Here is a 15,482-nt window from a genome sequence, read left to right on the forward strand (position 1 = left end):
TTAACTACCGATACTGACCGCCCCTGCTTTCCGAAGTCACCAAAGTCCCTGTTTGCGCCACCCGCGTAATACGGAATCGAGCAAGCTACATGTCCCCACCAAGTCTACTGAGCGACTCCCCTTGTCTCCTCTACTTAGCTCCTTACGATGTATTCAGAATACGTGTGTTACCTCCCACCCCGGTGTCACACGAGACATGACAAAAATACGAAACATACAATAGTAGGTTTGGCTAGCCACAACATGTCCGGAATCCCCAAATTTATTGCTGCCACTGTTTGTCGCAGGCGCCTGGGAAAAACAGCCCGAGTCGAGTAACCCGACACCTCGGACGCGTCTGTGTATGTCTTCCGTGTCGCCTTCGACCACCATGGGTGTGATTGTCCGGTCGTTCCCACCATCCACGGTTACTCTGTTTCTTTGCTTTGGCCGCGGAATCTGGGAAAAATCTTCGCACCTCAGACATTTGCAGAAACCAAGTAAATTATCGCCCTTTATGTAAAGCGGCTGGCCGTGTTTTGTGACAAACTGCAAGTTTTGGATATTGAGTTTACTCAAGGCGTTGTTCACCTTTGTTGGCAATACAAACAAAAATTTAGAAAACCAATGTTATTATACAGCTCAAATCGTTCGAACATAATAAATCATTGAATTGGGATGTCGTGCATTAAAAAGGTCGTATACACAAGTCTTCATTGCATAAAACTGGTGATAGTATCGTGTTTCAGATGTACCGCCTGAATGAAGCAGGTTATCTTTCCCATGTAATTTTGGCAATCTTGAGGAGAATGCATAAAGAGATCAAAAGGATCGAAAATTGTGAAAAGATTACCCACAACTAGACCACAGGTCATGCCCTATTTGCACAAGACTTCACGTCACATCAAAAAAGTAGCTAGCAGATGTGGTATCCCGGTGGTTTTTAGTGCCATACCTAAACTGTCTCCACTTATTCCATTAACGAATTAAAAACCCCAAGGAAAATGTGACAAAAAGCTCAAAACGGCTGATGTTGAATGCCAGTCTAATGTTGTATATCCAATTCCGTTGTCACGTAAAAACGTTTGTGGGTCAGTCAGGACGCTGTGTAAATGACCGTACCGAACAACGTAAAGGGCAACGTAGTGAGCACAATGGGGCCGATGTAAAACAGTGCGGGTGCACCCCGGTTTTTAATAAGAATGAGGGAAAATGTCTCGTTAAGACAAGATTAGAAAGAGAATTGTTTGAGACTTTTTTTGATAAAGAAGCATGCAGCAGAATGTCTTAGTGAAGCTTGTGTTGCTCTAACCTTCGAAGGGATACGATATCTTAAGGACAGAATAAAAACATAACATGAAACTGGTTACATATGTACTCCTGGGGAGCGTGCTCTCCCATCTTCGCTGTACGTAATCGGTTTATGTTATTTGATCCTTGTTCTTGTGAGACCTGCCCTATGGGTTGACGAAATTTCGATAAACAGTTGTTAGTGGAGCTGTGTGCTGTGCCGTCCTCCTGTCCTTGTGTGTTTGCTGCAGGTTTCACGAACCTCTGTCATGTACTAACTGGTCCAGTCTGCCATGTTAAGTAAACCTGGCGAATATTTCGCCATGCTGGAGAATGTCATAGAAAGGTAGACAATCCAGCGAACCCGTAATTAAATGTTATCGAAAGACTCTCAGAACGAGAAACGTCGATATTTCGAACGGAGACATGCTCTTCTTCTGGGCACCGTCCTCACCATTGGCATGCTAAGTGTTAGGGATAACGTCTTAAAGGGTTTATGGGTATTGTTGGTTAAGAGCATTTATGGATGGAAAAAGCCCAACTAGGCCTTTACAACTGCGTGTTTGGGGTGCATTGTTCGGGTACGGAATTATCCCGAGTGAAGATTGAGTGAAAGTACCAGAGAGAAATAAATGAAAATGGAAGTGGGTTAGGGGAATGATTACATCTTGGCTAACGAAGCCCGTTAGAAAGATACGAATGCTAGCGGTTTTGTGGGAAAATGTTTCCAAGGCATGCATCAAGGGTGGTACCAGGCATGTATGTCTGGAGTACGAGGCATGTATCAAGGGTACCGAGGCAACGGTATCTCGTACAATTTTGACCTTCCTGATCTTCTTGACTTTGATCTCGTACAATTTTGAGCCTTCCGTCAAATGCATATACCATCTGCCGATGGCAGCAGGCATAGTTACAGACGACATTTGAAACCACTGCTCTAATTGTTTTTGATTTTTTTATTCCGTGTTAACGCCGCGAAGAAACTCTGGCTGTGAGCGGCGTACGGATGCGGACAGATTGGGAGAGGGCAGCAGGAAGGAGTGGGGGATTGGGGTGGTTAGTATGCGTCCTGAGCCGATTTTAGGGGGAACTGTGCCGACATTCGTTTGGAAAGTCTTCGGAAAACCCAGGGAAAACCTCAAATAGCACAGCCGGTGGCAGGATTCGCACTCACCACTTCGCTGTCTTCAGCACGACCTTGGCTACCACAAACGCTCGCCGCTCGGCCATGATGCTGGTATTGATATTTTTGCTCCGTGCTCTTTGTGCTCATGCCAGGTTTGTGAGTCATAAGGACATATGGTACAGTATTTTGCTGTTATGGTATGCATTATTTGATTGCATAATTGGTGTTTCTGTCCACAACAGACAGATACATCAGATGTCCACAACAGAGAGATGATCGCAGTTGTCTCGAGACACAAAGCCCCGTGTTATTAACAGAGAGATCCATGCGGGGATTCTATTACCTCAGCCACCATCAGAACTACGCCCTCTACTATCGTTGGACCCACTGTTGCGCACTTGTGATATCTTTCTGAAATGTCCTCAGGTCTTACCGGGATGCCATAACTTTGCTCAACATTGTCGTGTTACGTTCATTTTTCAAGTGCGCTAATTTGACTGCCTGTTACATTGAGTCAGCATCGCAGTTACTTATGTGTTGGCTGCACATTTTTATAATTAGCATTTGTAATTTATTTTAGAATCTGTGTATTACAGTGACATATCGGGTCTCATATGACTTAATAAAACGTTCTTCAGATTACTTGTGCTTATCGTTCATCAAATTGCTGCTAGCTGGTCACCACAGGGTGAAGGTACCATTCGGCAGCTCATTCTTGGCCCGAAAAATGTGTGTAACGTAGTGTGCACGCGTGTAACGAATGTCTGCACAAATGGTTCGGCCTGCACGGCATGCTGAGTTTTATCAGACTATGCCAAACTATGCTATGCCAGGTTATAATTGAGCTCTTGCAGAGCCACAGCTTAAAAGCACTTGCCCCTGCTGCGCCGTAGAAGACGACATCCCCCATCAGCTCCTCCACTGTCGGCGTCACCTTCATCATCGAGCCGTGCTCTGGCAGCGCCTCTCAGAGCTTGAGTGCACGGGCGTTTCCCTCGGAACACTCCTTGGCCCAATGCAGCGAACTAGCCAGTGGACTGTCACAAAGCCGGTGCTCCGCTTTCTGCGTGATTCGGGCCTCTTGGGCTCCTTGTGAGCCGTCTGAATGCCGTTGTTTCTTTTTCTTTTTTTTGGAGGGGGGGAAATAGCAAGTAAATGTATAATTTCCGCAATCCACAGTCGACTTATGCATCCAGAATACCACTCACAGCATTGGGAAGCTGGCGAATATATATTTATTATATTTAACATTTTTCTAATAATTTTTATAGCTATTAATAATTATGAACGCGATGGGCACAGACCCTATTGTCAGTGACAACTTGAGTCCTACAATTCGGACCGCTCACTCATCCGTGGAAGGATCCTGCCACTGGCTACTAGCCTTTGCACGACGCCCCGGCTTCGCGATGTAGTGCCGGCTCTCCCTCTCCCCCAGTCCCCACTTGGCCGCGCCGCACTACATTCACGCGTGCGGAGCGATTCTTGTGTGGGTGCGGGGTGAAGTCTATGACTTATGTTGTCACTTATTATAGGTTACGCAGGACGTTGAGAAAATATAACTTTGACTCCTGTACGACCTCCATTCTCGAAACTCCTCCTTCCCTGCGCCTCTTGAGTCCTTTGCTTGGCGCATCATGGTCATAGTTGCGCATGCGCCAATAAACACCAACTCATCACCATCATCAGCAGCACCACTTGAGCGTTTCCTCTGGCAGACTATTTCACAACCTGGCGAAGGTTCCATAATAGAACTGTAGAATTGGATAAGTGCGAGGACGCAGAATATATTCTGGTAATGGCGTTAAGGTATGACACAACTCGTCGATGTCTACAATCAAGCAGTGGTACAGTGGACAGTACATTGTTCCATACATCTAAAATCAGCACCTATTATGATGTCCATGATGATTCCTCCAAACCGTGAGAAACATGGGTCCTCGGGCAGGCACTACTCGATTCACTGTTACAGAATTTTTCGAGATGGAACGGCAGGACGACTGAGCATCATATTTTTGCTGCAGAAAACGAATTAAGGTACAGCTGAACTCAGAAAAGACATTCCAAGTTCGAAGGAAAGAGGCATCATCCGCACAAATACAGACTTTATTCGTATTCTACGTTGCGTAGAAGCATACATTTTTTTTTCACACTCGACCAGCGCAATGAGTTCAAGTGTTCAACTATACATACAAGATGCATTAGAGATAGCACAAAATTTTGAAGTCATCCCTTAGCTCCATGAAAGCCAGGTTTCCGTCGATACAAAAATAACGTGTTTGTCATGCGCTAACACAACCGACTAATATAAAGCAAACTATTGTCTACCGCCAAGTATGTTTATGAAGGCTACCACTACTATGCTATCAGTTATCACAGCTGCTCATAATGTGAGCTATCTGAAAAGCAGGCAGGCGGAAACGGCAAGAGAGAGACAAATTTTCCACGTACCCATTTGCCCGACGACTTAAGTTTTAATTTCGACTGGAAAGACGAATGGTTCAATTCGCTTCTTTCAATTCTAGACAGCAAGTAACAAAATGGTTCCCGACATGTATTGCAGAGCAAACATCGAAGCAAACTTACTCAAAACTAATTTCCTGCAGTTGCTGAATGTGCCTAGCGCTTCTATAATGTATCTACATTATAAACCTTTTTCGGAAGACTTGTTGTCAAATCGGAAGAAAACGTTAGCAAAGTATCTTATTTCCTGTATTAAAGGAGCAATGAAGGGACATTTAGCAGTGCTTCAAATCCTGTGTAATTTATCAAGCAGTGTAGGGAGGTAGACGCTCCTCTGTGTCGTGTTTGCTACCTACGTCTAGTCTTATTTGCTGCGCCATGTCTACATCGTCAATTTACCAACTACACCAGATATCTACAGTGCTACAAAGGCGAATTCGTAAAGGTAATTGAAGTAGATTGACGCGTGAGACGTATCAGCCTATTCGCGACACGCTGCACGTGTCGCAGGGTATAGGTCTGCGGGTAATTTCGACCACCTGGGGTTCTGACGTGGGGGGAACGTGATGCTGGAAGCAATTTTTACCTCCCCCACATTGCTACCGTCCTCGGCGAAGATTGAACACGCAATGTTGGGCTCGGCAAGCCAACACGTTACCGACTGAGCTACAGAGGCCGGCAAGGCGAATTCTCGTGGTCATCACGGCATGGTCCTCGCGCGTGTTCTCATGGCGCTTCCCTATCTTAAGGAATTCGCCATGTGACACTTGTTTCTCCCAGCCTCGATACAGCCGGGTGGGGGGTTGCTCTCCTATATCCGGTGTCCTTTTTGTCAGCCGCCGTCTCTTGAGTGTTGGAGAGGCCTAAATGTTGTGTTGTCCTAAGTTGGTTTCGTTGAGGCTCTGCAATTTATGGTATATCCGGTGCGGTGGAGATTGGAGGTCTAGAGGATGCCGCAGATGAAAGACATTTCTCGCGCGTTACAGTTCAGTTACGATAGTCCTTGTTCGGCAAGAGCACACTTACTTATTGTACTGTTGGGGACACGATTGTCGAAAATCAGCACTCCGTGGTTTATCTCATCTCAAATCTCCAGGTGTTGCAAGACTAGTTCTTTCGAATAATAAACATGTGCACCACATGGTCCACCTTCAAATACAATAGTGGCACAACATTTTCAAGCGCAATCAAGGTAATATGGGACGGCGAAGTACTGACAAGCGATTTTAGCTAAGCGTGTCCCCAACAGTACAATACACTGCCGATAAGAATATAAAATATGGAGAGGGATTTCACTGCTCCTTTAAGCCATAATGAAATCGATACGACCTTTGGAGTAATTCCTATCGCTTTGCTTACGTTTCCGACTTACAGAACTGCGCTTCGAGGTAGGACTATCAACACTGGTCCGTAGCATAGACTTCTGCTCTTGTAATGATGCTGAGTTTCCGTCGAAAAGACGCTGATTTTCTCACATCGCCAACTGAGACTCTACGGCGTCCCGCACCGTATGGAACGTCTCCCTGGAGTAACCAGTATGTAGTCATCTTTCCTTTTCCCTGTAACACAAATGAGGCACAAGTGTAGACGTGTCAATAGCAGTGCCAGTGTCCAATGAATTCAGCTTATTTTCTTCGAAGAACGAGAAACAAAACGTTTTTATATATGCGAGTATATATATGATGAAAAGAAACACGAATCACCCTAAGCAAAGTTTAGCATTCCTTCGGGCAGATAAAGAAAATCTTTCTTCGGATACACTTGGCCGCTAAGTACACCGGAATAAAATAAAATTATCTTTGCTAAATGTCTTGCGACAATGTCTTGCGACGCTAAAAGTGTGCGAAATGTCTTCATTTCCCTTCATCCCTTACTTCGTTTTGCTTTCTGCCTTGACGGGATAGCAACCCAAGGTGTGTTGCGAATAAGTCTGAAGAGTTTACTCACAAGGGTTCGCAAAACATGCAAACAATTTTCACAATGAAATGTCATGAGCTTAAGAACACCGAAATATGTTACAAAACATCACGTTTGGTTAGACTAGGCTTTTGCTTGTGAAAGTGGCATACCAAGAAGTGTGGGAAACTACCCCCTTCATCTCCAGGCCAGTAACAGAGGTAGGCATGCAAAGACACTTATTTAACCAATATGAAAACTTAGCTGGTCAAACTTATAACTTGTAACTTAGAAAATTTGGCTGGTTTGAGCGATAACACATTTTTTCTACTCAAACGCGCCAAATTAGTTTTCGCAGGCATAGTTCGAATTGTTTCTTTTTAGACAAATGTCGTATTAATATGTTGCTGTTTTTTTAATATCAATAATTTTTGTGCAAGGAGCTCGCACGCTCTTCCTTACTAACTCCAGGATATTTCTCCTTCCTGGTGCTGCATATTGCCTTCCTAAGGTTTCCGGAGCTATACTGCAAGCAAACAAGAGACTCTTTCGTACCTCGGCGGTCTTTGGTCAAAACTCGCGTCACGTCCTTCGTTTGTGGCAAAGATCTCCACACCGTAGACGTCTGCGAAATTCGTGTGGTGTATTGTATCCTGAGCCGAGCTGAAAGAATCGCTGAGCACTCGCTGTTTCTCTACCGGGTAAGCACCGTATGCTGTGACCGCCTAACGGCAGGAATGTCGCAATGAAAATAATAAGGTATCTCTTTTTCTGCTCCCACAAGCCATGCCTTCCGATCCACTGTTCACTATTAAAGAATCCAATTTGTCAGTAGTCAGAACGAAGCCCAGAAGTAGCTCCGGCCGGTTGATTGACATGCATGCCACTTCTGCAGCGTGAAGAATACCCGCTATACGTCCAAATGTTCTGGCATTTGGAGTACTGCGTGTTTCGTAACCGTTCGTTCTCAACTTTTGCTTATTTGCATCTTATAGGTGTAACTGGTATGAGTTTTCAGGGCATGTATTTTCTAGTTTGTCCTATTGTTCAAAGTCAGAGTTTTATTACGGGAAATGCACACTCACTGTGTCGAATTCGGTGAACGACATCTTGAGAACATAATCTGAGAACGTACTATTTCTTGAAAATGGATTTACTCGAAAAATGAAAGGCGCCGGCTTTGAGCGTACCTTCACCTCAATCTTCCCCCGTACCTCTGTCACAAAGCCTTTGTCCCTGATTAGTCGCTGACAGCCTTCACTGATGTGAATCTTGCCGCTCTGAAAGAATGAAAAGGCGGTTGAATGAATAGGGGAGGTTGGGTTAATGCTTATATTGCCTATGTAATGCACTTTTCTTTAACTCCACCTCTGGAGCGGATGGCCCTGCGTAGGAACAAACATCTATACCGCTGACTACAGGGGAGTAGAAATGACATGTTTCTGTAGTCCGTCCACGTGCACATTTGTCTGAGGTTGACGCGACTTTGTATAGATAAACAGCGTTAAAACCGTGTACCACCACATAGCACGCTCCTAGTCAACCACCATTTCGAATGATAGCATTATGTGTCCTGATTTGTTCAAAACAGCTGGCTGCGTTTACCTGGGACATGCATAACGTTTCCCAGATAAGCGCCACCTCCCAACAAATCAACAGATCAAGGCACTCCGAATGATGGTTGGCTAGGAGCGTGCTATGTCGTGAAGTTCTGTTTTAACAGCCTCTGTGCGGCCAACAACGACGAGCAGATCATGCCATTACCCCCCCCCCCCCCTCCCCCTTTTTTTTTCTGTTTTAGGAGTGTAGGCCGTGAAAATGATTAACTTAATACGACACCTTCTACATGCATGATCGAATGTTCTCGCAAACGTGTGCCTCGATTTGGCACATGGCAGTGGGCGCACCTATCTCCTCGTCGGCATCAATGTGTTTTAGACACCCTGCAGCTGGAGCTCGTTTTCGACGCTGTGTGCTGTGTTTCGCAATCAGTCTCCACACACTATTCGCTGTTGATAATTTCAGCGTCCCCATGCCGGTACCCGAAAGACGTTTCCTCGTTTGTGGGATTAGCTGACTATAGTGCTGGTGGTGAAGCTGGTATGGTTATAAACGCACGTGTTACACTCTGCGTTACACCAACAAATACACTGATGAGGATGAATGGGAAAATTCGCCCGCTGAGTTGTGGCGATGAAGCAGCAACACTTTAATAATGACATCGGGGTGTATCATCGCCACAGGCGATACTCTACCACATTAGTCGTGAATTTGGTGGGAAGTTTATACATAAGGCTCAGACTAACCATGCGTTGTAGAAAGAAGATAGTTGTATAAAGTTCTGCACGTGTTATGAGCTTTGGTGCGACTGCCGCATACAGGGTGTCGAACCGAATCCGAACCGAAAACCGTACCCGAGCTATTATTTTTGCCGGAACCCAACCTGAACCCGAGCTAAATTTTTATGACATTGTTGAACCCGAACCGGAGCAGAACAGTAAAAAATAAAAGCGGCAATCGGTTCGCAACAAAACGGTGCGTACATAAAAGAAGTCAGCATAAGAGTTCCTCTCAATCCCCGATCGAAGACACATTGGTATCATCATCACGCGTCCATATCATGGATTTCGAAAATTTTCACCTAGCAGTCAAACGAGGCGCATAGTAAGTATACTTTCAGCGTCTTTTGAACACGTTGTAGCGCAGTTGTCCTTGTGAGCGCCGCGGCTAGCGACCCACGCACGCGCTGCCGCGTCTACTTTTCAGAGACGAGGCGCCACGCGGACGAATGAAACACGAATGGAGTAGGCCAGTTATGTGGCTCTATAGGACGAATATGTGATCAAGTAAGCACCCAACATTTCCCTTTACACGTGAGCAGTAAAAATTAAACATGAGTCATTAAATTAAGTCAGAAACAGGTGAAGTGCAGAAGGAACTGTAAAGGTGGCTCTTTTCTTCCTCTCTATGTAATCCCCGTGGCTTGCCAGTTGTCGGTGATCCGGCAATCCAGAAGATGTGGGTTCGAGTCCTACAGCTGGCTAACCTTTTCAGTGACTTTCATCTTTCATCGGTGATGGTGACGGTTGAGTAAAAGTACTCGACAGCAGACCATCTTCAACACTTGGTAACAGGTTTATTTATAGAAATGGATTTTAAGTGGACAAGATTTACATCATATGGCAAAGTCACCCGAGCCTCCGAGCAGGTCCGTTTGCTACGGAGTCCGCGGGCAAAGTCCCTCTAACTTCCCAAACATCCCCGCTTCCTGCGCTGTATTTCGTCCGCCCGATGCTCTCCTTTCGCGCGTCTCATGTTACACGCACAGCAAAATAGAGCAAAAGAAAACACCGCTCTCACAACAGTTAGCTCGTCTGACCAAGCGTCTTCGACCCCACAATTTACGACCCCCCGTCGTCCTCTATACGGACACGTGCGAAGCACTGCTCACAGAAACCCTGTCCTCTGTGTTTTGGCGCCACAATCTGGTGACTGTTTCCAGACCACATGTGTGGGAGGAACGACGGTAAATCCTCAAAGTGGCCAGTCGTTTTCTACGAAAGTGCAGGAAGAAGTAAAACCGGAAAATAACGAGCCCTTCTGTCGCACAGCAAGTTTACACTTTACAGGAACCTAGGCAGAACGGTGCCTGTTTCATTGGTCGTGGTTTGAAAAGTAAATGCAGTTCTGCTTATTTGTAGTGCAGTTGTGTCGTGACACATTGCTATAGTCGTGACGATGCCCACTTGAGTGCGGCCAACAACGGCAAGCTACCTCGACCCCCCCCCCCCCCCTTTGTGTTGCGGATGAACTAGTACACTGCTGTGAGCTCGGACAGAGTAAGGCTGGCTGGCTTACTTTCGACATGCTTTAGTACAGTTTCAGATCGATTCACGCTGCGAATGCAGTGTGCCGGCAGGTACCGTCGTCTATGTAACGCTGTCCATCTTATTAGGCTTCCTTTAAGTGTATCTTGCTGACACTCTGCGTGTGAAAAATGAGATTTTGGGAACAGAAAGTAGCTTGACTACACCGCCTCATCAGCGTGGACTATATTTGCAATAAGTGTTCATCCATTTCTTCTTTATCTCGCTAAAGGGAGTACCTGTCCGCTGAAAACGTCAATGCAGACAACGGCAGTAAGCCATTAGCCACGCATTTCGTGATAAAAGCAGTTTTATGGAACATGTAAAATGGAATCGTCTAACCGGTTAGCGTACCGGTTCGATTTTTGGCGTGGCCGAACCGGAACTCAACCGGAACGAAATCAAAGCAACCCGAACCAAAACCGAAACCGTATGTTTTGCGGTCCGACACCCTTGCGGCATCCTTGAAATGTAACATCGAATGACATTACAAATGGCGATATGGATTTGCCGTTTCTTAAAGAGATGTATACCGCTACAGAAGTAGAGAATTTGTCTTCAAGAAGCGTATGAAAACGATCTCTAACCGAGTCACGGGGAACTTGTTTCCCGAATATCTAGGAGTAACGGAAATGGGAGGGACAGCCAGAGACCACAGGGCCTTCGGCAGTGTTACGAAACCAGTGGAACTCACGCGTGTCCATCTACGCCATTGGGTAAAAATCCCTTTCGGGGCGGTACCGAATTTTCCTGAGGAGTAGAAAACGACGATTTTGTGCACGCAGGGAAGGGTAGTGCCGAAATGTCTCTTTTTGCACGGAGCACCTTACGGGAAGTGTTCCCGATTCCACCAGTACTTGCCGTGTTTCGACTATTCTTGGAACTCCAAGGCTGGAACAAGGGTAAAGAGCAAAAATAATCTAAATTTTAATCAGTGCGGATGTTGGTATTCTTGGAGGACTTGCTGTTTGTAAAGTATCACTGTCATCTTCTCTAAGGTGTTGAGGAATGCAGTGGAGGAGCGCTGAGGACAATCACGGAAAGACGTTGGGCAGCGGAGATCCATCGCTACGTCTTCATTTTAAGGTGCTTGATGTGGCGACACCATCAAAGATCCGAGTCGATGCTCACGCCCAGAAATGGATGGAAACGTATAGTTCAGGCTTCTTGGTGCCGAACCCAAACGGGAAATTCCGCTGAGCGTTTCGTGTGAATGGGATTTTCCGTTTTCGACGAATCGTTCTGGTGAAAGATCCATCCACACCTAGGTGGGTCAATGGAGGTCATTTAACGACAGCTGCAAGTGGCGCTAAATGGCAGGTGGTGATTTTCCTGCTGTTCAAAGCGCAACATAATTCGTGCACACAGAGAATGCTAGTCTTCAAGACGTTATCGGTATTACCGCAGCCATCACGACGTTAAACAATGTCGGAATGACGGGAAGGACTGAGGATGATCCCTTGTGGTACTCCTAGGGCAACGTTACGATTGAGGCATTTTCCACGAAATGTGCGTAGGGCATCGCTTCGGTCCGTGAGAAAGGCTTGGTATTAAAAACGGTTCGCAGGGCGTTCAATACACAAACGCTGGAATCGTTGTTGTATGCGTGCTTGATCTCACGAAACACTCGCACCATGATCCATCGACGAGGGCGAGCCTGCTACACTGTAGATGCTCCGGTTTGATCCAGAACTGCAGCCATTTGCAAAGGAAACCCTCCCTGTATTTTTAACACTTGTGTTTCCCTGTATCATACAAGGATACGCAATAACATTCTCCCATACAGGTTGTCAGACTTACAGGGTGAAACGAAGGTGGAGCAGTTGTAGGCTTGCCTCGCGATTAAAAAACGGCAGTTGATGAAGGGGTGCTCCTGGTGCTTTGCCTCAAGTGCGGAATTATACTCGGAGGAGCACTTCTCTGAAATTAATAGCTTGTAACCTGAAATTTCAGTGCATATTAAAGGCACCTTAACTAGACAAAATTAATTCGCTTGTCGACCACTGTGGTATTACTCATTATGAAGATAGTTCTCTCTTGTCATAAAGCCTTGATTTATCACAAAATACCAGCGTTATGGCGCTGAATAGAAGATGAGACAATGTAAGTTTTAGCTAAAAACAAATGTATAATTAATAACTAATAATTCGGGGCTTTTCGTAGCGAGACAAAAAGTGTAGTACATATCGTATGTATCCGTGGAACACGTGGATACTACATTGATGCTTTTCGCGGAAGGCGACTGAAACCGATCATATCTGATATTAGTATGATTATTTGTTGATTGTATCACTTCACTTGCTCGCTTGCTGTCCGCTGAGATGCGCACGGCGATTGCGCCGTAACATTCTTACAACTTGGAAGAAAGAAGAGGAGGCCTACTTATAATGTGACATTATACGTTGGGCTATTCAAATTTCCCAGCCGCAAACACATAGCTGTTAGGGCCCATACCCACATGCCGTAGAGATGTGCGGAACCGCATGCGGCTTGCTGCGTCGCACGCGTGCCGCCTTCGCTAAATGCCTCCGTGACGTCCGAGTCGTGGGCGGAGGCAGTTTAGCGAAGGCAGCACGTACCATAACCATTCTACAAAAGATAGTGTCTCCTGCTGTTTATAAACCTCGTGAAAATTTTGACATAGTTTATTAGGTTCAATTCGACACCCTTCACAGTTACATTTGGCACAGCAACATTCGTTGCTTGAACACGCGATGTGGACGCCGCTGCTGTTAACATTGCCATCATCTAAGCCAGAGGCGCTGAGCGGCCAACTCCACTCCGCGAATAGCCCCTATACAATAAGTACAAAGCTTTGTTTGCCTTGAGCTGCACGAAGTGCATTAAGACCGCTTTCTGAGTCACCGAAAATTATAGAGTCGTCGGGTAGTGCTACCTCAGCAATATACAGCATAGTGTTCGTGTTAATACCCCATAGAGTTCGGCCGCATACAACGTCCTGCGGGATAGCCTGACAGCATTGTGCGTACTGGAGTCTTGATGACAAATGCGCAGGGCGACTCACTGACCTTCGTCGATTCATCACTGAAAATCTTTATGGTCTCTCCGTGTATCGGCCAAATTGACTTACTACGTGCGTAGGGGTGGTCCTCTTCGTTCTTATTCCGAACATGTCTCCAGTAACGGCCACTCTTTCAGCACTCTTTACTCTATTCGATTTTCTTCACACGTTTCATAATAGTATTCAAGGTTACCCTCCAATTGGTATTTGCGTAGACACAGTGCATTCATCTGCTGCGAAAATCGGTGTTTTTCTTCTTCTTCTTCCTCTTTTTTTTAGTGCTCAATTCAAGCGTGCGGCCGCACATAAACGGCAACAGAGTACGCGCCAATCACTGTGATGGATATAGGGGGAGCAATTGCATTACACATGGTAGGAGGCAAAACAGTCAGGGTAGCTGACTCAATGTAGATACTGGATTAAAGTTCATGTGAAAGTGGAAAGTTGCTAGCAAAAGTGTTATTCGTGCAGAGCTCTATGTATTACACACGCGTGGAAGACCGGCTACGCACGAAATGACGGCGGTTGCGTTGTATTACGAGGAATAGTTTGAAACAGGCCTTAGGTAATACTTGCCTGTCCATGTGTCTGCATTCTTGCAGCAGTATTGACTGTGTCACCAAAGAGGCAGTAGCGAAGCATCTTAAGACCCACCACTCCTGCTGCGACGGGGCCAGAGTGTATACCTGTGAATCGATAAATGATGCAGTAGAATTAATTTTTACTCCGTTTGGCATAAGTTTACAAAACCGGATCTAAGCAGGTATTATTAATGATAAATCGAAACCACAAAGGGACACAAAACACCGGGTAAGAGTACTACAAAAGTCTATTAAATACTAAAAATACTAAACAGCGTCGCAAAGGCTCCGCAAAACACTTATAATGAGAGAACTGATGTTCTGAGGCTGGAACAACATAGAAGGGACAATCACATACAAGGCCTCAAGTTGCCTAAGAAATTAACGATGAAAGATGAAAGTCACTGAAAAGGTTAGCCAGCTGTAGGACTCGAACCCATGTTCAACATTTGCCGCTTGCGTCGATCCCTGTCGTATGAATGTGTGTATGAGTGTGCAAAAATGTAAGAGTGAAAGGAGGATGAGTGAGAGAGAGTGTTTGGTTTGTCCCTTCAGATGACGCACCCTGGAAGTCGCTGAGAAGGCGCGTTAGCTTAGCTCAATTGGTAGAGCCCTGGACCGGTAATCCAGAAGATGTGGGTTCGAGTCCTACAGCTGGCTAACCTTTTCAGTGACTTTCATCTTTCATCACTTATAATGCTTTAGCTATAATACGAGTATAATATGGTGAGAGGAGTTTACTTATTTATTTAAGGAGTTTTACGGTGGCTTTCTGCATCGAAGCAATACGAAACAGATTTAGTCACGTTGAGCGAGAAAATTTGCCGCCTAGTTTGTGTCACCGTTGTTTATTCCTCCGTATCCTCTCTCCTCGCGTTCCGTGCATGAACTTTGCAGACAATTTCGTGTCGTGGCAATGATGTCACAATGACGTCGTGCACATGTCTCTCTGTGCGGGAAGTTGAAACCAGGGAAGGATAACGAACGTATTTTCGTTACCATTTCCATTTGCGTAACTGCTATATTTTCGTTTCCGTTATCCCTTTCCATTTCGTTTCCGAGCAGCCGGAGGGCAGCCTTTTTCTTGACCCCCCCGTCCGGGTCTGTTAACACCCTGTTTCGCCCAAGAGCTGCTTCGGTGTCACGCGTACACAATACACAAGTTATTTTTTCGTCGTTAGGATGCGCACATCTTGCAAGATAAAAAAAAAAGTACAAACATGTGTTCAGTGACTCAGTTCCCGGCAACTTAAGGTGGG

At 45.6% G+C, this 15,482-nt stretch overlaps 1 protein-coding gene across 1 annotated transcript in view; it reads right to left on the reverse strand.

The window, feature by feature from the left end:
• Positions 1-5,473: 5,473 nt before the first annotated feature.
• LOC135383133 (soluble guanylate cyclase 89Db-like) overlaps positions 5,474-15,482 on the reverse strand; it is a 68,406-nt gene continuing 58,397 nt past the window's right edge. The window contains exons 10-12 of the mRNA XM_064612738.1: positions 14,219-14,328; positions 7,945-8,034; positions 5,474-6,417 (exon numbers count right to left, since the gene is read on the reverse strand). Of these exons, the coding sequence (XP_064468808.1) occupies positions 6,256-6,417; positions 7,945-8,034; positions 14,219-14,328 (362 nt within the window). The 3' untranslated portion in view covers positions 5,474-6,255. The remainder of the gene's footprint in view (positions 6,418-7,944; positions 8,035-14,218; positions 14,329-15,482) is intronic.

The sequence above is a fragment of the Ornithodoros turicata genome, chromosome 2, assembly GCF_037126465.1.
Source record: "Ornithodoros turicata isolate Travis chromosome 2, ASM3712646v1, whole genome shotgun sequence".
Lineage (NCBI taxonomy): Eukaryota > Metazoa > Arthropoda > Arachnida > Ixodida > Argasidae > Ornithodoros > Ornithodoros turicata.